Below are 23979 nucleotides of genomic sequence, written 5' to 3'. Positions count from 1 at the left end.
ATTGGTTCAAGGCTGCCTTGTGTTCAGCCATTTGATGAATTACAATATCAGAAAAGTAATATATGAATAAAAATATATAAATGTATAACTCCCCAAACCTAGGATGTCCTGAAACATTCAGATATTGGCAGGAGTGCTTGGCAGCCTTTTCAGCTGCAGCATTTGTGTAATACCACCCAATGAGTTTAGATTAGAGCATGCATTTGTGGATCATTCCAAATACCCTTTGGTTATTCCAGTTTTATAGGAATGCCTTCTTTGTTACCTTTGTGGAACAGTGCCTGAATTCCTCATGATAGCAAGTGATTCATTGGCAGTTTTAAAACAATTGCAAACTACTAGCCTTTGGGGAAGTGTTTTTCTGATATAAAATTCTAATACGATTCTTTGGTTTAGGGATTAGTCTTGCACTACAGACATGAGCTAATTTCTACACTGCTTCCCATATCTATTACTATAAATCTTTTTTCTTGTGTAGCTATGATATACACTTGGCTTGGAAATTCTGTTGAATGAGCTGAAATGCCTTCCACCTGTGCCCCTTTGGATTTGGGGAAGTGATTTCTATCCCTTTTTACTGGTCCATGAAAAAAATAGCCCTCAGCCCTGTAGAGTCAATTGTTTGTGATACCTGAGCAACACATGATAGTAGGAGTAAAGATGTCTTCTGTTTGTGCCCTGGGATATGCATCAGGCAGAGTGGGATCTAAGCCATAAGAAGATTAAAGTCTGCTTTTGTTTGTTCTTTAAGTTCAATTGTATCCACATTGCTTGCACTGATGGATGGTTTAGACAGCAGAGGCGAAATTGTGGTGATTGGAGCTACCAATAGATTGGATTCCATAGATCCTGCTTTGAGAAGGCCTGGACGTTTTGACAGAGAATTCCTTTTCACCTTGCCAGATAAAGACGTAAGAAACACAGTTTTGCTTATGAATAAATGTTCTAATCTATCTAGAATCAATGAGGTGTAGTAACTTTACTGGTAGAGCAATAAGCACCTTAGAAAAGTTGAATTTCAGTTTAACATGCCGTGGCTTGAAATTCAGTGGCTTAGAGAACTAGTGTGGTGTAGTGGTTTGAATGCTGGAGTACAACTCTGGAGACCTGAGTTCAAATCCCCACTTGGCCATGGAAACCCACTGGGTGACGTGGGGCAAGTCACACTCTCAGCCTCATAGGAGGGGAAAGGTAAACCCTCTCCACACGAATCTTGGGAGGAAAACTGACATAAGTCAGAAATGACTTTAAGGCACACAACAGCAACATTCAGTGGTTCGCCAGGTGCGTCATTTGCTTGAACAAGAATATAGATTTGAGGTTATTTGACAAATGGAATGTAATTTATATTTTAGAGAGGGGAGAAGAAATTGTTGTTCTTTCCAGTTGAAGTATGTTTTGATATTTTAATGCAGTGGAAGAAAACTCTGGGTCATACTAAGAAGATGGTGCTACAGCATTTGCTTTCTAATATTTCCTGATCCCAAATGTATCCAGTTGAATGAAGTTCCACTGTAGTCAGTGGGATAGTTTTTTTAACTTGCTAATTTTAAGAGTGAACAAGTGCAGTCCCTTTCCTGGATAGTCTCAAAGTTCAACAGCATGTATATGAAGTTAGGATTGTTTTGCTCAGCAAGTATTGCTTTGCACTTTGAATGTCATTACCTGTTTGTGGCCCAACTGCAGTTTCATGTTCTGCACAAACTACTAGGATTATAATCTTCTAGCTCTTTCTAAAATGTTGTCATTTATTGAGTTTATTTATGAAGTGTACCGTGGGTTTCACGTATTTAGAAGGTAGAACTATTAATTGTTTGTAAATATTATTAATATTAAGAATGATCTGTTGGCCTAACTAGAAGTGCATTGAATAACTTGACGTTAAATACATTGAAACGAAGATATATAGGTACTGTTTTAAAGCCTCTTGGATTTATTTGTTGTTGTTATAAAGCATTGATTCATTTACTTCTAGGCAAGAAAAGAAATCCTTAAGATTCACACACGGGAATGGTCCCCTAAGCCATCGGAGATGTTCCTTGAGGAGTTAGCTGAAAAATGTGTTGGTAAGGGGCAAAATAAACTTAGGAGCAAAACAGACCACCCCAAAAATTGTAGCCGCCCTGGAGCTGCGGCAAGCACATGTCGTGGCCCCAATCCACCCCACCACCAGCCTAGATAGGAGCAGAAAGGAACTGCTCCTTTTTTAAGCTGTTTTTTTTTTTTTTTACCACTTTAGGTGGCCCTAGGGCAGCTTCTGGGTGCTCTGGGAGCATGTGTCATTAAAACATCATGCTCCTGGAGTGGCTGGAAGCCGCCTCCATGTGATCATCTACACAAATTCCGGGCATCTTGGGGATGTGCGCTATCAAAACACCATTCCCCCAAGCCGCCCAGAAGCTAGCTTTCCCTGGCCGTCTGTTTGGTTCCTGAGTCTGAAAATAGACTTCTGTTACAATATTTTTTTATCCATTTGTTTGTAAACTTGGCTTGATATACTCTGTTTCTGTTTTTTAAAGAAAAGCTGAATTTTGTAGCCTGCATCATACGTAGAGCAATAGCAAGCTGGCACCATCCATGGACAAGAAAGAAATAATAGTAGGCTTTGGAGAACTGCATGGTTTCTATCAGTGCAGGAAAAAAGCTATAGAGAAAAAACAAAAGAGAATATTCGTGAACCAGAAAGCAGTCCAAGTGGGACTAGGCATGCTCAGTGACCAAGGGATAAAGGTGGAATTTTGCATTTTAATTGAACTGCATTGTAAAGTACTGCATGCTTAGAAAATACACACAAATCAAGCTTAGTCTTGATCTTGAAGAAATATTTGGAATGCATTTCCTGAATTATTTGAGGGGAGAAAGAACTATCAGAAAGTTTTCAGTGACATTTTTCACAGTTGAAACATGGATGGTATTTTTAAGAGGTGAAAAGCATGCTCTGCCAATAGAAACTATATGCATGTTCAGTTATGGATCTTTGGTAGCTGCTGTTTTAGATGGAGAGAAATTCTGGGTGGATATGCAGAAATAAAGCAGTTTGACACCACTTTAAGTGTTGTAGCTCCATTGTATGGAATCCTGGGGTTTGTAGTTTTACAAAGTCTAGCCTTTTCTGCCAAAGAGTGCTGGTAGTGCCTCACAAAACTACAGATCCCAGGATTTTCTAGGATGGAGCCAAATTAAAAAGAGTACATCAACGCCATAGAAATAATGCAGGTTGACATCAGTTAAAGTGATGTCAACCTGCATTATTTCTATGGCGTTGATGTACTCTTTTAAATTTTTTACATATTACAATTGTATGGATTTCTTATTTCCAGGCTCTTTGCTTTATTTCTTTTAGGGTACTGTGGTGCTGACATTAAATCTATATGTGCTGAAGCAGCCTTGTGTGCCTTGCGTCGGCGTTATCCTCAAATATACACTAGCAGCGCCAAGTTGCAACTGGATATATCTTCTATTAACATAACAGCTAAGGATTTTGTGATGGCTATGCAGAAGACCATACCTGCTTCTCAGAGAGCAGTGACCTCACCTGGCCAAGCACTCTCCACCATTTCAAAACCATTGCTTGAAAACATACTTCAGAGAATCTTGGAAGTTGTACAGAATGTGTTTCCACATGCAGAACTGGCACAGAAAGGAGAGGGCAAGTCAGGTATTTGCATATGTATTTCTGTTGATTTGGGGAAGAAATTATTTTAAGATTAGCACTGATATATATATGAGTTTAATTATAATAAAACATGTGATAGGCAACACTGAAACTGCATAGCCTTTCTCTCCCATTAGATATTCACTTATTTTGCTTCTCTAATTCTACAAGTAGATAAACCTACAAATTGTAGAACTTCTTGTGCTCCATATTGATTTTTCTAGTCCTATAAATAAGAACACACATCTGATTAGACTGCTCACCCACACATACATTGTTTATCTGAGGCCTAACTCTGAGGAGCTTACATATCTGTTTGTCTGGAGGTGTTTGTTTTTTCCCTTGTTACTGTGAAATGAGAGTAGCTATCTACAAGTCTGTTACTTGGAAATGGTTTTTGTAGTGACTACAGAAGATAGAGAGCCCTCCCTCCATAACTGTTATCTTTCAGCCTGTGAGGGAGAGAATAGGCTGGCCCAGCTCCATAAGGGCTAGCCTGAAGATAGAGCGCCCTCCCTCCGGTCCAACTGCCTTGGTCCAGGCCTCAGAGGGAGAGAAGAATGCTGGACCTGATTCCCTCCCCCCCTCACCATTCCCTTCTCCTTTTGTGTCGTGTCTTTTAGATTGTAAGCTTGAGGGCAGGGAACCGTCTGTTATCCCCTCTGTTGTAAACCGCTCAGATTCCCAGTGATTGGGCGGTATATAAATAAATCCTATTATTATTATTATTATTATTATTATTATTATTATTATTATTATTATTTATTATTATTATTATTACAGTGCCCCAGAGCCTTTGTGCTAGTAATTGATATAACAATACTGATGATTTGCAGAATCCAGCTGCCAGGCGTGCCTGCTAACAAATACAACTAAATCATTGTTCTTCTCTACTTGGTTTTAGGAGGGAACACAACTCAGATATGCTCCAGAAACTGTTGACTGTATAGGTTCTATGATGGCTATTACAGAGCAGTAGAATACAGGATCAGACATCTTGATCTCTTTAGAATGCCCCTAGGAACTTAAAAATCATGCAGCGTATTATCAGTTTTAGCTAGCTGAACTCAACTGAATATTTTGATTATTTTTTTTCTGGTACATGTGATTTCATTTAATTGCGCCAAATGTTCAGTTTCCTTAAGAAACTTCATCCTATTGGAAAGAGATGGGGTAGTAGATATTTTCTGGCCCTCATAAATGCCTAATCTTGGCTTCCTGTGCCAAATCTTTTTCCCCTTTCATAGGTCCTACGGTATATTTTTTTTCATGCTCAGATGGAGGAGTAGAAATAGATATTGGCACAAGATTGAGGATTAGAACCTGGATTGTCATCAAACAGCTGCAAAAGAATAGTGTAGGTGTGTGCTATAATGAAGAAACAAGATGTGTTAGCCGTTGTCATTCAGTCTACTTTCCCTGAAAACTTCAGCTTCTCTTACCCTAACAAATAAAAACTCTCAACCATGGAGACGATGAAGTAATGGTGAAGAAAACAATTTCTTTTTTTCAACTGTCAATTTTGCTCTCTAATTCTTATGGAAGTGGAAGACAATAGGAAAAGAGGAAGACTGCATTATAGATGGAATGATATAATTAAGGAAGCCAGAGTTAGCAAGAACTGGGCAGGGCTGTTGATGACAGGGTATCTTGGAGGTCTCTCATTCATAAGGTTGCCACAAGTTAAGGTTGACTTGACAGCACATTAACAAGAACAACAAGAATGATCTAGACCAGTGATGGCGAAACTTTTAAGGATCGATTGCCCAAACTAAAAGACTTTCCAGCACTGGGTGTTACCCAGTGCTGAGGGCAGGATTTCCAGGGAGGGAACAGGAATTCTCCCCCCCCCCTCTCCAGCCTTCAGCTGCTCATACCTGTTCCTCCTCCTCCTCCCCCTGCACCCTCCTGGAGGCAGCTGAAGGCTGAGGACAGCCAGGAAGAGGAGGAACAGGAGGAGCACCTTTTCCCCACCCTCTGTGTGCCCTGAAATATGGTTTTGTGTTCAATCTCTGGCACACATGCCATAGGTTCATGGCCACAAATCTAAACTTTGGGATGCTATTGCTGATCATGTGTAAGACGGCTTTTGCAGAAAGGGTGGTCCTGGGTTGATCCTAGGATTACTGTATACCTCTCAGGGGCATTTTTCCCCCTTTGCTCATGGGAATGGAAGAAGCAAAACATGATCAAAACTTGCATGTAATTAGGCCTTCCACACAGTCATTAATAAGAAGGATTTGGATCCAGCTGAGCTGATCAAATGTTTCTGGAACATACTGACTGTTACCCCGTGACTTACAGCTATATATTCTCTACAGAATTCTTGTAAACTAAAGAAAGGGTGTTTTTAAAATATTTAGCTGCTAGATTAGTTTAATGTTTAAAATTAACCAGAATTAGTTTAGAAATCATTGGGGTAAAGATTTTTATTTGGAATGGCACATACGCTTTATGTTATTTCATCAGACCTTCCTGTGTTTTTATTACACCTAGCCAATATTACCGAGCTACTTGACAGTTAATTAGTTCATGTAGCTCCATATAATATATACATGCTTCATTTAAATTATTTCATTTAGACCAGCTCAGAATAGTGAACTGTATCACTGGACCAAACTGCAGATAAAGTGTTACCAGTTTCCTAGTGATGGTGAGGAAAATAGACATTAGGGTTTTTCCCCTGTGCTTTAGAAGTAAATCAGTATTGAAATGATAATGGTGTTTTGTTTTGTTTTGTTTTTTAAAGATTTTCCTCATCATGTGCTAGACACTGATTTGCTATACAGTGATGAAGAGGGACCATCAGTATTTGAAACAGGACATTCACAGAAAAGTTTTGATAAACATAAACATACTTTCCTCAATTTTAACAGGTACGTGATATATTAAAGTGGCAACAAATACAAAAAAACCCTTAGTTTTCATGCATGGGGTAATCAGTTCACTTGGCACTTTTCTACTGAAAACAGTCTTTCTTGTGACATTTCCTTGGCAATTTCAGAAGATACAAGTACTACCTTCTGGTATTGCATCTTAACTATAATGAACAACAGTCAAAACATTGAGGATTATTCCTTAACTTGGATATATTTGGCTTATCAAACATGCAAATCAGAAAGAGTACAAGTTGGTTAGACTGTCAATTGCATTTGTGAATTTTTAAGAAAGCAAGAGTTGTGGATGTTTTACTCAATATTTTTTGTTCAAAGATTGGAAGAATCTCTTGTCCCAAATTACTTGATCTGTATTTCTATGGCTATGTTCTTTCATAGCCATAGCAAACTATGTTAAAAATCATGCATTTGCTTACTAGACAGAGCAATGTATATATCACATGAAACAATGCACTTGTTAGTACAGATTGAGTATCTCTTATCCAAAATGGTTGGGACCAAGAGTACTTCAGAGCTGGGATTTATTTATTTGAATTTCAGAATGGAAGTAGTGTACTTCATACCTGTACATTTTCAAGGCTGGAGAAAGACTCTCAGATCCTCATCTGTCCCAAGCTTCACAAATACAGTACTGATAGGTACTATGCTACTTGTACAGTGTGTTATAAAATAAAAAATACTCTAAAATCAAACCTTCAAAGTGTCATCAATACTAAGATTTTCAGATTTTGGAGCTTTTTTTTATTTTGAGATAAGGGATACTTAACCTATATTATGTTTGGGATGAGACAGTATACAAAAAGTTTGCTGAGCATGATGTGAAGGAGGCTGAAAGCCTGGGGGGTAACCTTTGATTAGACGTGATTGAAAAGCTAGTTGAGGGTTGTGCGTAACAGGGGTACTAATTTCTTGCAGACGTGCATATAATCAACCAACATCCTACCGACCAAGACTCTTAATAGCAGGAGAACCAGGATTTGGACAAGCCTCTCATTTGGCTCCAGCAGTTATACATGCTTTGGAAAAGTTCACTGTGTACACACTGGACCTTTCCATCCTCTTTGGAATGAGTGCCAAAACACCCGAAGAAACATGTGCACAGGTGTTGTAATTTGTTCTTTTATTTTATTTTTTCTAAACTATACTTATTTTAATTCTATAACACACTACAGCCTAGGGGTTGTAGTGGTCTTCCATCCAGAAAGCCCTGTAACCACTTAGTTTAGCAAGGGTTTTGCATTATATGCCCTCAGAAATGTTCTAGTATCATTATTTGTACCTGTGATTATAAGCTAAATAACCGCTTGTCTCAGATGACAAGCATATTTCAATGGAATTGGCTGTCAGGAGATAGTAAAATGTTGTCAGGGTTTTCCTGACAAGATTTTTTCAGAGGTGATTTGCCTTTGCCTTCCTCTGAGGGTGAGAGTGTGACCTGCTTGTGGTCACCCAAAGGGTTTCCTTGGCTGATCCCTGATCTCCAGAATTGTAGTCCAACACACTCAAACCACCATACCATCTCTCAGTGAAGTATTAGATGTTCAGTAATTTGGATTCAGTTCAGTTTTATGCTTAAAATGAGGAAAGCAAGAAAGGTATAGAGAGATGACTTGTGTAGTCCTTTTTAAAAGTACTGAGGAAATTGTTATTTGGCATCTGTTAAAATATTGCCATGAGCTAATTTTGTTTTTTTGCTTTGATTGAGAGGTTGACAGTTTTAGTTCAGTACCTTTTGTTGTTTTATTTATTTCCATCTGGTCATTTTTATATTGTATTTTATTATGTTGTATGTTTTATTAGTTGTTTTAGGGACCTTGTGTACAAAACAAAGAATATATTAAAACTGGGACAGTAATTTGGGACACATGACTAGTGACCAGTGTCCCATGGTTACAGGCACATAAAACATCTATATTTTATATATACAGCATGTTCCTTGGTACATTCCAACCTGAAACCATAGCTGTTGTCTACTTCACAAAATGGCTAGCAAGCATGAAATGCATATGAATAAAAGAAAAAACAACTAAAATGATTGACAGATATTCCTTTCGTTGTAGCTAAATTTTCTTCTTTTTCTAGTTGATATGTGAAGCCAAGAGAACAGCACCAAGTATAATATACATTCCAAATGTTCATATATGGTGGGAGACAATTGGACACACGTTGCAAGCAACATTTACTACATTGTTACAGAACATTCCCTCTTTTGCACCAGTTTTGCTCCTTGCAACATCAGATGTACATCATGCAACATTGCCAGATGAGGTACTTGCTGTCAGTGATTTCACAGAGTATCTTTTTAATCCATTATGTCTCATCCTACATTGCTGAATTGTTTAGCCTAATAATCAAGACTAGTGAGGAAGAGATGCATTTTTGAAAAACAGTCATAGTTTACTCTTCCCAGTATACACTTCTGTTTATATTGAGTTGGATTTTTGCATCCATATATTTCTGTTTGTTGAACCTGTAGTATTTCCTGCTTATTAAAAGAATGACATTGTTCCATTGCCACTTAAAGCACTGAGGCATACCTATACAAGTCCATAATGTGATGAAACTGCCAAGCTGAAAATAGAATGATTCATATCATAAGTTCTATACTGTGTACTGTTTTCCCTTTGTCAGATCCATCATAGTGAGCATAATCTTGCAACTTTGATCTTTTGTCATGTGATAATCACTCTTCTTTTGTTAAACATTTCATTATTTTGCTGATTTTTACTTCTCAATGACTTTTCCTTTTTTAGGTACAAGATCTATTTGCCAAAGATTATGGAGAGGTTTTTGATGTCTATTCGCCGAATGTTGAAGAGAGAAGAAAATTCTTTAAGGATTTACTTCTTCACCAGGCTGTTAAACCACCTGCATCAAAAAAGAAAGCAGGTTAGGATATGCAGTAAATTGCCTGTAGAGGGGCAGGGGGTTGTAAATATTGTAGCATTACAGGGGAGCTACAAATGGGAGACCACCCTAAACTTCTAATTTTTATTTTAAGTTTTGCAGAGTTTAGAAATTTTACCAGTAGCACTGCCTCCTGAACCAAGGCAGTTAACAGAAGAGGAGATCAAACAACTTGAGGAACAAGAAGAAGATACATTACGTGAACTCAGGATTTTCTTAAGAAGTGTTACTCACAGGCTTGCCATTGACAAGCGTTTCAGGGCCTTTACAAAACCAGTTGACTTACATGAGGTAACAGTTAAAATTTTATTTCACAAAAACAAAGTAATAAATTTTGCACTTCACTTGTCTTCTGATAAAATAGTTGACTGATTTAATTACCTTTGATATGAATTTAAGTATAATTTTCCCTGATGTGGATGCAGTAGGCATGAAAAGTAATGAAATGCAATCCAAAGTGAGTGCTTCATTTCACAGGAATTAAATAAATATCTATAGAAAGGAAAACGTGATTTAAAACTTTCAAAGTTGGAAATCAACATTGCCACTTCAGCATCTTGCCATTCGTTTAGTGATATGCACATAATGATCTAACCTGTGAAATGTATCCCTCTCTCAAAATTAGACCCTTGTAGTAGGTATAGGTAAATTGAATATGAGATGTTTACCCAGTTCCTGGTTACCTGCTTTACAAGAATGCTTGCTCTCTTGCTTCAACTTTCTTCCTCTGTCATTTTCATGCCCATGCTTCATTCTCGCCACCTATATGAAGCGGAAAGACATAGTACTTTGTCTAGTATGCATGTCTGCCTTTTCTCTTACTGACCTTCCCTTAAAGGATTTCTGGCTTACTGTTCACTTCTTTAAGACTGGGAGGGAGGAGAAAATAGTGTCATCTGCACGGATTATCTTGTATGTGACTCCATTCGAATCTTGCTCTTCATACATGTAATAAGAGACATAATAAAGTTGAGTGCTTGCATTGTGCCTTAATGGTAAACTTCTTGAGGGTTCATGAACACTTAAAGGTGTCTTGTATGAGTCAGACCATTGGTCTATCTTTGTCCAGTGTTGGTTGCCTTGACTAGCAGCAGCTCTACAGTCTCTAGCAGAGGTTTTCCCCCTAAAACCTGCTAATTTAGTTCTTCTAACTTGGAGACAGCAGAAACTGAACTTGGGACTTTCTTACATGCAAAATAAAAATTTACCACTAGTTAGAGAAGGAATCCACACATCCTGGTTTTCTCCTCTCACTGCCTAGAGATAGACAGGAAGTAACATAAAATCTTGTGATATCTGAATGAAAAGTTGAACTGATTTTCCAGCTCAACCTTCAGTTCTTTTTCCTACCTATGAAGGTACATTCTGGGTGATTGAGAGGAATGATGTTGGGGAACTGGAGCATGTCCAAAGGAGGGCAAGTAAAATGGTGAAAGGTCTGGAAACCATGCCCTATGAGGAACGACTTAGGAAACTGGGGGTGTTTAGCCTGGAGAAGAGAAGGTTAAGAGGTGATATCACAGCCTTATTTAAATATTTGAAGGGGTGTCATATTGAGGAGGGAGCTAGCTTGTTTTCTGCTGCTCCAGAGACTAGGACCCAGAGCAATGGATACAAGCTACAGGAAAAGAGATTCCACCTCAACATTAGGAGGAACTTCCTGACAGGGCTGTACGACAGTGGAACACACTCCCTCGGAGTGTAGTGGAGTCTCCTTCCTTAAAGGCCTTTAAACAGAGGCTTGATGGCCACCTGTCGGGGATGCTTTGATTGAGATTTCCTGCATGGCAGGGGGTTGGACTGGATGGTCCTTGCAGTCTCTTCCAACTCTATGATTCTTGAATCCACCTTCTCCCATTTCTTCAGCCTGTGATGGTCTGTGTAACTTCTTCATGGTCTCTGAATCTGACAAGTGGGTGTTCCTGCACCTGCATAGAGCCATTCGGGAACCTTATGGCTAAGATGGCAAAACTGAGAGGAGTCGATTCAACTTTTCATTTGGATAACATGAGACTTTGTGTTGCCAGCTGTCTGGGCAATGGTATGAGAAATCCAGGGTGTGTATTCTTCTCAACAATCTAGAATACACCTTCATAGTAAATAATGAATATGGTAATCTGGCTCATCATTCAAAAATTAGAAGGACTCTAGTCACAATGGGGCTTTGTTGATTGACAAAAGACATTAGTTTTGGGCAGGCATTTTTTGAAAAATCAAGATAAAGGCAGGAAAAGCAAAAGGTTGGCCTGTTACAGACAGCCAAAATAAAGCTGTTTCAGGTCTCTTTGGAGGCATGCTGTTTAAATGATGCATGCATCCTAAGAATCCGGAAGCTGCGCCAAAGCTGCACTCTAGTGCTTAGGAATGGAGTGTGGCTTTGGCGCGACCTCCGGACTCTTAGGACCCAGGCATCATTTAAATAGCATACCTCCAAAGAGACCCGAAGCAGATTTATTTTGGCAGTCTGTAACAGGCCAACCTTTTGCTTTTTCTGCCTTTATCTTGAATTTTCAAAAAATGCCTGCCCAAAATTAACAAGTAATTTTTCAGGTTGAGATGAATTTTTCTTAAATTTTCTTCATTCTTAAAACACCTCCGTAACCTTGAATATCAGCAAAGGGGCAACCTCTTTTATTTTTAATGGCATGCGTACCCTGGCTGCACGCATGGGGGGTGCCTCAATCAAGCCTATGGGATGGGGTATCCTGCAAAAATGGAGGGCCAACTGGTTTACTTTAGTTAAGTGTGACACTTTTAAGCTTGCTTCTTTCATTATATTCTTAGGTACCAGACTATGTCTCAGTTATCAAGCAACCAATGGATCTTTCAACTGTTATTTCAAAAATAGATCTTCACCAATATCTATCTGCCAAAGAATATCTGAAAGATATTGATCTTATCTGTAGCAATGCATTAGAATACAATCCAGACAGAGACCCTGGTGGTAAGTGCCTAATACACAATTCTAACACAAATGTTTCGGTAGAAGATAAGCTATTTTGTACAAAAGTCTTCATTTTTAAATAAATGACCACTGCAGCAAGGAGGTTGCAATACTATCTGAAAGTTAGTGTACATTTCTTTTTTGAGCTGCTGATGTAACTTATGAAATCTGTCTTCTGTATATCAATTTTAGATCGCCTCATTAGACACAGAGCATGTTCACTCAGAGATACAGCTTATGCAATAATTAAAGAGGAGATGGATGAAGACTTTGAACAACTTTGTGAAGAAATTAAGGAGTCTCGTAAAAAAAGAGGTGTGTGCACTTTCTCATAATTTAATACATTTTTTAAAAGTGCAATATTCTTTTTACAGAGATAATGACCTGTTACAGACTGCCAAAATAAAGCTGCTTCGGGTCTCCTTGGAGGTATGCTGTTTAAATGATGCATCCATCCTAAAAGTCCGGAAGCTGCACCAAAGTTGTACTTTGGAATGGAATGTGGCTTTGGCGTGACCTCCGGACTCTTAGGACCCATGCATCATTTAAATAGCATACCTCCAAAGAGACCCGAAGCAGCTTTATTTTGGCAGTCTGTAACAGGCCTATATGTTGAACATCCAAAGAATATGCCTAACAGACTCTCACATGAAGTATAGCCCAATTTCAAGCTACAGCCTCTTGAATGCAAAGGAGAATTGGGAAGTGGGGCTAGAAAGACATAATTCACATGCAGCCCTTTGGATCCCAGACACATAAACATGCATTCATATTTGTTGTTGTGTACCTGCATGTCATTTCTGAATTATGGGGACCCTAAGACCCTGTCATAGGGCTTTCTTGGCAAGAATAACAGTATAAGATCAGTAAAAGATGCCAACAGCTGTTTATTTCTTTCAAAGGTTGCAGCTCTTCAAAGTATGCTCCATCTTACTATTATGTAATGCCGAAGCAAAACACCACCTTGGAACGCAAGAAACTGGATCCTGAAAGTAGTGAGAAACTGAAAAACCCTCCAATACCTCTAGATTCTAGTTCTCCCTCCATTTCTAATGGTGAGTGCTACTTTATCAGTATTTCTTGATAGGTTTTTACAGATTTATAACCTTCCAATCTCTTGGAAATCCCAATCCTTTAAACAGGTACACAAATTGTGGACTGAATGTGACCACAAGCATGTTGTGCTCACCACTTGTTCTGATCTTTCTTGTTTTGGGGAAAGATGAAACTAAAATGAGTTTGATCTGTATTTAGCCTTATCCAAGAGAAAACTGCGAAGAAAGAGCCGATGGTGCCTGGGTAACCTAACAAAAAGAAGGAAGACTTCTCACTTCAATAAAGAGAATAAAGCTCCAGGAGAAGAACAAGATGAAGCAGAAACTGATGGAGAAGAATGTATGGAAAATCATGACTCCAGCATCGAGCAAGCTGAAGCTGAAATAACAGAAACTTCAGTAGTAGAATCTCAAACTGTGTTTTCAGTACAGTACAACAATGTGAAACCTAATACAGAGAATGATAAAGAGCAAACTGTTGATGGTAATGCTAAGTGTAGATCTGAGAAGGACAACAAAGATACTGACTGCTCAGAACAGAGCAAAGGATGTAATGGAGATGCACTGGATCATCCATCAGATAAGAATGCTCAAGGTATGTGGAAAGTCATTTGCTAGCCTGTCTGGATACATAGTTCTCCTTGGTTCCTCTTCCCCTTGGCATTCTGGTACTCATTTCTTGGTAAGTGGGTTTAGGATGGATTGCAGCCTGGAAGACAAAATAATTGTGAAATGGGACCTTAAAACAAATGTCATTATCTACCTATCTTGCTTTCCAATTTTCCTACACATACTATTCTTCCCCTACCAATGCAGACAAATGCAGTTAAAAACACTGTAAGCTACCATTGTTCTGGTTCCACAACAAACTACAGTTCCCAGAATTCCATAACATTGAGTTAGATTGGTGTCAAACTGAATTAGTTTTGCAGCATGGATGCAGCCTATAACACACATACTTACTACTGTAGATCATTATGTTCCTCATATGTCATGTATTTATAGTCATTCCAGCATTGTTTTTGTTACTTTAGATGTATGTATACTTCGCATGACCCGTGCTAGGCGCTCCCAGATGGAACAGCAGCATCTCATCAGTGTTGAAAGAGCTATGGCGATTCTCTCAGAGCAAACACCTCCCCTGATTGTGGATTATGAAAAGCTTAATGTATGTACATACTCTCTTTTTTCTCAATGCTGAAGTAATAATAAACAAAGAAATAAAATATTTTTAAAAAGCATCTTTAGACTGGAATAACTGGAACTGATACCTGAGTATTTAATCTTTTTTAAACAATATAATGAATTGAGTCAATCTCAGGTTTCATCATAGCCAGAACGGAGAAATTCTAGTGCATATGTACACGCATTCTTCCTGTGGGCCTAAACATTGTAATTTCATTGTGTTCTGTCTATATTCTAAAAAGAGTTGTTTTTTATTTCTCTTTTTCCAGGAATTATTGGAAATTGTTACTGAGAAAAGCAGAAATTACAATATACTTCAGTTGGAAAAACTTTACGCCTTGCTCAGTCAATGTATTTATCGACATCGAAAAGACTATGACAAAACCAAATTGATCCAGGTATGGTATTTTGCATCCCACTGTATTATTAGAGTTCCTGTAGTCTATTTTAACTGAAATGTCATTTTGAATATGATGCTGAGGTTAAGCTGTACAGATCACATGGAACATTTGAAGTCCTAATGCATTCTAAAGAAGAAATAGTACAGATATGGAACTAAGCTACTAAAATCCTATATTTGCTAATGAGAGATTTCCAGAACATTGTTTTTCCTGCTTACCAGATAGGGAGGTTGCTAAATCTGTGACAGTGAATGTTGGGTGTGATTTTTCCCCCCTTGTCATTCCAAAACAAAATTGAAGGAACCATGACTGAATCCCTTCATGAATGTCTTTTGGCTTCCTGACATCATTAAAATTGGGGAAAGTATAGGAGTTTGTAGTTCCTCAGCACAATTCTGTGGTCCATATCTTCCAGAAGTTGACCATAGAGTTGTGCTGGAGGGTCTACAGATGCCTAGAGATGTGTTCTCTAGGACTCTCTAGATCCTCCAGTGTGACTGTGGGCCTGAACAGAAGGCCAAAATAAAGCTGCTTTGGGTCACTTTGGAGGTATGCATGCGTCCTAAGAGGCCAGAAGCTGCTTCAAAGCTGTGCTCCAGTCCTTAGGACTGGAGCGTGGTTTTGGCGCAGTTTCCGGCCTCTTAGGACGCCTGCATCATTCAAACAGCATACCTCCAAAGTGACCTGAAGCAGCTTTATTTTGGCTTGTCTGTTCAGGCCCTCTATGATCAACTTCCAGCAGAGTTACATATTAGTCAAATCTGAATAAGGAAATCCACAAAAGACAAAGCCGCAAATGTGGAAGGTTGATTGTGCATAACAGTGGTGAGCAGTGAATGGAAGTGTAAAAGAGAGATCAGATTATTCTTCCCACTGGATCTGAAAACTGCCTGTGGGATGACTTTGTCCAACCTCTTTGAAAATCTGTGAATGTCAAAACATCAGAAGATAATTCAGTAATAAGGTATTTAGCAGAAAAGCCTGATTATCGCCATGTCACTATTTTTGTCAGTGATGTTTTTTTCTCCTTTTTTCAGGACATTTCAAGAGAAATTGCAGCTTTCAATTAGTTCTGTTTATAAAATCTGATTGTTAACATTGCTGATAATTAATTTGAAGCCACATGTCTGTATATAATAGATTTAAATGATTTAATGTTCTCAGTTGTACCCAGTGTGGGTGAAGAAGCCATAGCTTTGAAGCTAGAACTAAAGAGGGCAAGTGGCCTCACCATTGTGCCTGACTGTCTTCATAATGTGTGTTAGGATTTTCCTTCTTTTTTAAAAATTTATCTCTATCTGGTGCTAATATGTTTTTAAAATAGAATATCCCCCAATTACTTTTGTTTGGGGTATTGAGGTTCTGAAAATATGTGTACATAGCACCATTTCTTTCCTGTAAATTTAATTAAAAATAATAATTTATCCAAAACAAATCATGTACATATGTTGAGCCTGTATTAAAAAAAATAAATTTGATATCTTAACATCCCATATGGTTTTGGACAAATCACTACACTAATTCTTGTAGTGTTGGTGTAAGATCTCTTTGCTTCTCCAAATGTTATGTAATATAAAATTGTGTTACATTTTAAGGGATAAAATAAATTTATGTACTCTTTAAGACTGGCTGAGTGACAATTCATTTCGTTATTACTGTTCAGAACAATAGCTATCTGGTGAATGGGGAATTTAAGAAGTGCCACAAATGCCCATGATTGCAGTTGTCTTTTAAGGGAGACATTTCAAAGGGGGCTTGATAAAAGGAAACTGAAAGGGAAAGTCAAGAGGGCCAGATCTCCAAAACACTTAAGAGATCATTCAAAACCACAATAGTAGAGGTTCAGCTAAGCTGTACTACTCCCTTAATGGTGCTCAGTGGACTGGTGGGCTATTGGATGCCAGATTACTTCATTTCTCCAAGGAGGAAAGGCTGATCTTCTTTGTCCTTGTGCTTGGTGAGATCTAAACTTTTCAACTTGGGCTGCTGCTGTGGGAGGAGCTAGAAGCCTAATTGCAAAGCAGGCTGGGAGGGGTGCTTTTTTCCTTAAGGGGCTTGTGGGAACTTTGCTCAGAGGAAGTGCATCAGAGACTTGCCTCTGAACTAGCTAGTAGCCAGGAGCGCTGTACATAACTAGAGTCCCAGTTGACAGCTCTTTAACGGGGGCCCACAGGGATTCTTTACACCGGTGTTTAGCAGGGGAAGCCCACAGTCTTGTTCAGTGCCTCCTTAAGACTTTTCAGTATGGACACTGAAGGCCCTGCTGCAGTCACCTGCAACACTTGTGGGATGTTTGTATTCTTGCCTAGAGATATGGGGAACTTCACCTGCTCTAAGTGCAAGTTGGTGCCCCTCTTAGAAGTGAAAATACAGCAGCTGGAGGCCCAGGTAGCTACACTTCAGCATCCTAGGGAGCAAGAGGTTTTCCTGACCAGAACGGACAAGATGGTCGTGAACAGGAAACACAGAGGAGGTTGCTGGGGGGGGAGGAGGTCACTTCACATACTACAGAAGTAGATGGTTGGAGGAAAGTCGCACACAGAACTAGGAAAACCAGGGAACGTTCTGGGAGATTGCAGCTACAGAATCAATTTGAATCTCTGTTATCAGAGATGATGAAGAAGACCAGCAGGGACAGAGCAGGAGACCCTGGGAGTACCACCAAAGGGAACAGCCGCTGCTAAGCCTCGGAGGAGGCGTGTGGTGTTCGTGGGGGACTCCTTGCTGAGAGGCACTGAACCAGTGGTTTGCAGGCCTGACAAGATGTCTCGGGAGGTGTGCTGTCTCCCTGGGGCAAAGATCCGTGATGTGACAGAGAGGCTGACAAGACTGGTCAAGCCCACTGACCATTATCCCTTTCTTTTGGTTCATGTGGGAACCAATGATACTGCAAGGCACAGCTTTCAGAATATCATAAGAGATTATGAGGCTTTGGGTAGGAAGTTGAAAGAGGTGGATGCACAGGTTGTCATCTCATCTCTTCTCCCAGTCGAAGGGCATGGTCCAGAAGGGAAGAAAATAGCAGATGTAAACAACTGGCTCTGTAGATGGTGCTGCCAAGAACGGTTTGGATTCTTGGATCATGGACTGAGGTTCCATGAGGAAGGACTTCTGGCAAGGGATGGGTTGCATCTCACACCAGTTGGCAGAAACATTTTTGCCAATAGTCTCAAGAATTTGATCAAGAGGGCTTTAAACTGAATTGTGGGGGGTAGGGAGACAGCAGGGATGGAGAAAATAGCCAAACTGTCATAGAGGGAACAAGACAAACAGTGCAAGGACCCAACAGTGGGAGAAAAAAATGTTTGCACAGGCAGCAAGTAAAGGGAACACGGTCTTAAATGTATCTACACTAATGCACAGAGTATGGGAAATAAGCTGAACTTGAACTCCTAGTACAACAAAGCAAATATGATATAATAGGCCTCACTGAAACCTGGTGGGATGAGTCTCATGATTGGAAGGTGGAAATAGAGGGGTATAACCTTTTCAAGAGAAATAGGCCAAACAGGAAAGGAGGAGGAATAGCCTTATACATCAGGGACATTTACACCAGTGAAGAGAACCAGGACATCGATCCTGGAAGCCAGAAGGAGAGTGTCTGGATAAAAATTAAAGTGGAGGGAAACAACAAGGATGTTATTGTGGGAGTCTACTACAGACCCCTGAGTCAGACGGAGGAATTGGATGATGCCTTTCTAGAACAGATGACCACACAGTCAGAAAAGAGAGATGTAGTAGTGATGGGCGACTTCAACTATCCTGATATTTGCTGGAATTCAAACTCAGCCAAATCCTCAAGGTCTAGCAAATTCCTGACTTGCCTTGGAGACAGTTTCATTGTCCAAAAGGTGGAAGAGGCAACAAGGGGGCCAGCTATTTTGGATCTGATCCTAACCAACAGGGATGACCTATTTAATGGAGTGCAAGAGGTGGGATCCTTAGGTGGAAGTGACCATGTTCTCTTGGAGTTTGTTATAAAATGGAAAGGAGAAGCCAGGCAGAGTCAGACACGCCTGCTATATTTTAGGAGAGCGGATTTTAGTAAACTTAGAGAAATACTGGGGGTGAACCCATGGTCAGGAATAGTAAAAGATAAGGGAGTTCAGGACAGATGGGACTTTCTCAAAAGGGAGATACTGAAGGCACAATTCCAAACAGATCCAATGAGGAAGAAAAATGGGAGGTTTCTCAAGAAACCAGGATGGAACTTTCAACTAAGCTGACTTTTAAACAGAACATGTATAAGAAATGGAGAAATCACCAAAGAGGAGTTCAAACAAATAGCAAACACATGTAGGGGTGAAGTCAGAAAAGCTAAAGCACAGAATGAACTCAGGCTTGCTAGAGAGGTTAAAAACAATAAAAAGGGCTTTTTTGGATATGTCTGCAGCAAAAGTAAGAAGAAGGAAATGGTAGGGCCACTCTGTGGAGAAGATGGCAAAATGCTAACAGGGGACAGAGAAAAGGCAGAATTACTCAACACCTTCTTTGCCTCAGTCTTCTCAGAAAAGGCAAAGGGTGCTCAACCTGAGGATAATGGAGCAGAGGACAGAATAGGGGAATTTCAGCACAGAATAAGTAAAGAGATAGTAGAGGAATACCTTGTTAATCTAAATGAATATAAATCTCCAGGACCAGATGAACTACATCCAAGAGTATTAAAAGAACTGGCAAATGTAATATTGGAGCCATTGGCAATAATAATAATATTGTTTTTATTACGCTGTATTGTATTGTTATATTTATTGTTGTTCACCGCCCTGATGTTTCGAAGGGCGGTATATAAATAAAGCTTTTATTTATTATTATTATTATTAATCTTTGAGAACTCCTGGAGAACAGGAGAAGTCCCAGCAGACTGGAGGAGGGCAAACGTTGTCCCTATCTTCAAAAAGGGGAAAAAAGAGGATCCCAACAATTATCGTCCAGTTAGTCTGACATCAGTACTAGGAAAGATTCTGGAGCAGATCATTAAACAGAGAGCCTGTGAACATTTAGAAGGCAATGCCATAATCACAAAAAGTCAACATGGGTTTCAGAGAAACAAGTCATGCCAGACAAATCTGATCTCTTTCTCTGATAAAATTACCAGCTTGGTAGATGAAGGGAATGCTGTGGATATAGTATATCTTGATTTCAGTAAGGCCTTTGACAAGGTTTCCCAAGACATTCTTGCAAACAAGCTTCTAAAATGTGGGCTAGACAAGGTAACTGTTACATGGATTTGTAACTGGTTGACCAGCTGAACCCAAAGGGTGCTCAACATTGGCTCCTTTTCATCCTGGAGGGAAGTGACCAGGGGGGTCCCACAGGGCTCTGTCCTGGGCCCAGTGTTATTCAACATCTTTATCAATTACTTGGAGGACAAAATTGGGGGCATACTCATCAAATTTGCAGATGACACCAAACTAGGGGGAGTAGCTAATACCCCAGAGGACAGGATCAAAATTCAAGATGACCTGAATACACTAGAAAGCTGGGCCAAAGCTAACAAAATTAAATTCAACACAGAGAAATGTAAGGTTCTGCACTTAGGATGGAAAAATGAAATGCACAGTGCAATGCGGCAAGTAAAAAGGCAAATGCAATTTTAGGCTGCATCAATAAAAGTATAGTGTCTAGATCAAGGGAAGTAATAGTGCCACTCTGTTCTGCTCTGGTCAGGCCCCACCTGGAATATTGTTTCCAGTTCTGGGCACCACAATTTTAAAAGGATATAGAGAAACTGGAGCATGTCCAAAGGAGAGCTACTAAAATTGTGAAGGGTCTGGAAGCCATGCCCTACAAGGAACGACTTAGGGAGCTGGGGCTGCTTAGCTTGGAGAAGAGAAGGTTAAGGGGTGATATGATAGCCCTGTTTAAATATTTGAAGGGATGTCATATTGAGGAGGGAGCAAGCTTGTTTTCTGCTGCTCCAGAGACTAGGACCCGGAACAATGAATGCAAGCTGCAGGAAAAGAGATTCCACCTCAACATTAGGAAGAACTTCCTGATAGTAAGGGCTGCCCGACAGTGGAACACACTCCCTCGGAATGTAGTGGAATCTCCCTCCTTGGAGGTCTTTAAACAGGCTGGATGGCCATCTGTCGGGGATGCTTTGATTTGGATTTCCTGCATGGCAGAAGGGGGTTGGACTGGATAGCCCTTGCGGTCTCTTCCAACTCTATGATTCTATGATTCTATGAGATATCAGTACATTTCCAGAAAAACAGATTGGGAAATAAACCTTGCCAGCTCCTGGCATGACATCACATAGTGATGTGCACTGAAGCACTGAGGTATATAGTACGCATGAGGAAAGGTTCAGTAAAAGAGGATGCAAGTTCATTTAGCTAGCTAGTAGGGTTAAAGCAATAATGGTGAGAAGGCATTCTAAAAAATATTTAGACCAATGCAGAGAAATATTTAGATAGGCTGGACGCAAGAGATGGTTTAGAAGTGTGGTTGGATATAGTACAAAGGAGATAAAAGGTGTGTTAAACAAGAAAGGGCTGATTACAAAGAATTAATTGCCTATCTTTGTCTTCACCAAGATCATTCAAAATAACCTGAACATAGGGCCTGAACATTTTTAGGAGAGGAATCTGAAGAAGTGAGACACAGAGCCTATATAGACCGGCACTTTGTGCCGGCCTGTGGGCAGATCCAGGGCGCAGCATCTGCACACTGGATGCCCTAGCCCTGCCTCCAGGGTGCCATTTTGGCATGTGCCGGTCTACACTGTGTGCGCCATGATAACTGGCACTGCATCTACACAATGGAGCGCCAAAGGGGGTGTCATAAAGCCATGCTGTCGCAGCTATGACACTCCTTGGAGAGCACAAAAAGGAGCTGATTTTTGTGCTCTGGAGGCCGGATTGGGACTGCAGTGTGTGGTTGCTGCAGCCCCATTACAGCCAGTAAAGGGGCGGTTGCCCCCCCCTTCCTAAAATCCTGGCTACGTCCCTGATGCCACCCATCTGTATAGCCCCATAGTGCTGATGTTACAAAGTCAAATGTCAAATTTCTCATCAATAAAAATGTCCCTAAGATGAGCCTTTATTCAAACCTCAGAACTGGAAAGGGGCCAATTTAACTCCAGTGTTGCAAAGAAGTAGTACACGAGATTACAGGCTGGCTTATAATTGGTGGAAAGTTGTTAAAGATCATAATCAAGTATAAAATTACATTAATAAAGGTCCAAAATACACTGCAGAAACAATCCAGTTTGAGACTACTTTAACTGCCCTGGTTCAGTGCTACAAAATTAACTGAGTCATTGCAATTAAAACAGTTTCAAACTGGAGTATTTCTGCAGTGTGTTTTGGACCAAAATTAATTTTTGAAAAAAGATAAGTATTAAGTTTTGCTGAAGAAAAATCAACATTTCTGCATAGGTAAGTCATGTCTAGAGTATTCTGGGGATGTCAGTAAACATGTAGATAAGACCTTTTGACAGAGTGAAGTCGAAGGCTTTCATGGCCAGCATCCAAAATTTTTTGTGGGTTTTTGGGGCTATGTGGCCATGTTCTAGAAGAGTTTCTTACTGACGTTTCGCCACAGATGCTGGCAAAATGCCTAATTAACAAACTGTAAGCCGCTCTGATAGCCTTTTGGCTGAAGAGCAGGGTATAAATTATTATTATTATTATTATTATTATTATTATTATTATTATTATTAAAAAAACGTCAGGAAGAAACTCTTCTAGAACATGGCCACATAGCCCCAAAAACCCACAAAAACTTTTGACAGAGTCCTTCAGTAATACATGAGCAAACATATTTCTGGGAAAAGGGGTCAAATCTTGGTTAAAAGACCAAGGAGCAGGAATAAATAGTTGGTTCTCATAATGGAATGATCCTCTGAGCTGAGCATCTCTAGGAGATCAATGATTTTTTAAAAAATAAATTGTTCATAATTGAGTTAAGAGAGTCGGGAGATGATCTGTAAATGGTATCAGATATTTCAGGATAGTAAAAACAAGCAAAACCATCTCTCCAAACTGAATGGGAATTGCAATGGAAAATGCTGTTCAATGTAGAATGATGTTTGTTGCAGTCAATTCCAAACTTTCAGAGTCATTAAGAAAGCGATCTGGACAGCATGGTAGCTATTGCCCTCATTTCCAACTTTTGGGTTTTCTTAGGGCTTGGGCTGCTTTGAGAGAAGAAATATTGACTAGACTGGCCTCTGGCTTGTTTCATTATTGGATTCAGAAACAGAACAAGTTGAAAAATACCATGCTAGGTTCAGGACAAAGGAACAATTTCAAGATAACATTGGATCAGTCTCTGTAAATCCTGTGACACATAGAATCATAGAATCGTAGAGTTGGAAGAGACCACTAGGGCCATCCAGTCCAACCCCCTGCCATGCAGGAAATCCAAATCAAAGCATCCCTCATTACAGTCATGGGGTATCAGTCTTAACAATGGATCAGGTTTGGCTTATGCTGTCAGGATCAGCTTTAATTGCTCCTAAAAATGGTCCCAGGTTTCAAAACCTGTATCTTACTGGGCATCTCAGACCTTGTAAAGAGACTTACCATTTGTTTGTATTCCAATTTTGCCTTCAAAAGAAGCAAAAGTGGTCCATGACAAGTTCCCTGTTATATTCTATATGGTCAAAATAACAGAGACCAACAGAGGCCTCCAGTCAGTAAGTAACTAAGACCTTCTGTGGCTGCACTTGCATTGCAGAAATAATGCAGTTTGACACCACCTTAACTGCCATGGCTCAATGCTATGGAGTCCTGGGATTTTTAGTTAGTTGTAGCATGAGAGATCCGACGAAGAAGGCTAAATATCTCATAAAACTCTAAATCAGAATTCCATAGCACTGAAGCCATGACAGTTAAAGCAGTGTCATGGCTTCATTACTGTTGGCCCTCCATATCAACAGATTCAACCATCCATGGCTTTAAAGTATTTTTTTTAAATATATAAATTCAAA

The 23979-nt window shown here is 39.7% G+C and overlaps 1 protein-coding gene across 2 annotated transcripts in view; it reads left to right on the top strand.

Moving 5' to 3' along the window:
* Window positions 1-16667, top strand: part of ATAD2 (ATPase family AAA domain containing 2) — a 31232-nt gene extending 14565 nt beyond the window's left edge. The window contains exons 14-29 of one of the 2 annotated variants that reach the window (XM_042465652.1): window positions 752-911; window positions 1976-2066; window positions 3344-3658; window positions 4903-5016; window positions 6405-6531; window positions 7468-7654; window positions 8635-8820; window positions 9306-9441; window positions 9554-9750; window positions 12244-12403; window positions 12596-12718; window positions 13306-13458; window positions 13658-14053; window positions 14493-14626; window positions 14913-15041; window positions 16082-16667. In XM_042465652.1, coding sequence (XP_042321586.1) covers window positions 752-911; window positions 1976-2066; window positions 3344-3658; window positions 4903-5016; window positions 6405-6531; window positions 7468-7654; window positions 8635-8820; window positions 9306-9441; window positions 9554-9750; window positions 12244-12403; window positions 12596-12718; window positions 13306-13458; window positions 13658-14053; window positions 14493-14626; window positions 14913-15041; window positions 16082-16114 — 2641 coding nt within the window. In that variant the 3' untranslated portion in view covers window positions 16115-16667. The remainder of the gene's footprint in view (window positions 1-751; window positions 912-1975; window positions 2067-3343; window positions 3659-4902; window positions 5017-6404; window positions 6532-7467; window positions 7655-8634; window positions 8821-9305; window positions 9442-9553; window positions 9751-12243; window positions 12404-12595; window positions 12719-13305; window positions 13459-13657; window positions 14054-14492; window positions 14627-14912; window positions 15042-16081) is intronic. The other variant, XM_042465653.1, reaches the window with a different exon arrangement.
* The last annotated feature ends 7312 nt before the right edge of the window (window positions 16668-23979 follow it).

Source organism: Sceloporus undulatus, chromosome 4 (genome assembly GCF_019175285.1).
Source record: "Sceloporus undulatus isolate JIND9_A2432 ecotype Alabama chromosome 4, SceUnd_v1.1, whole genome shotgun sequence".
NCBI classification, from domain to species: Eukaryota; Metazoa; Chordata; class Lepidosauria; order Squamata; family Phrynosomatidae; genus Sceloporus; species Sceloporus undulatus.
This window is presented reverse-complemented; position numbering and strand designations above follow the sequence as displayed.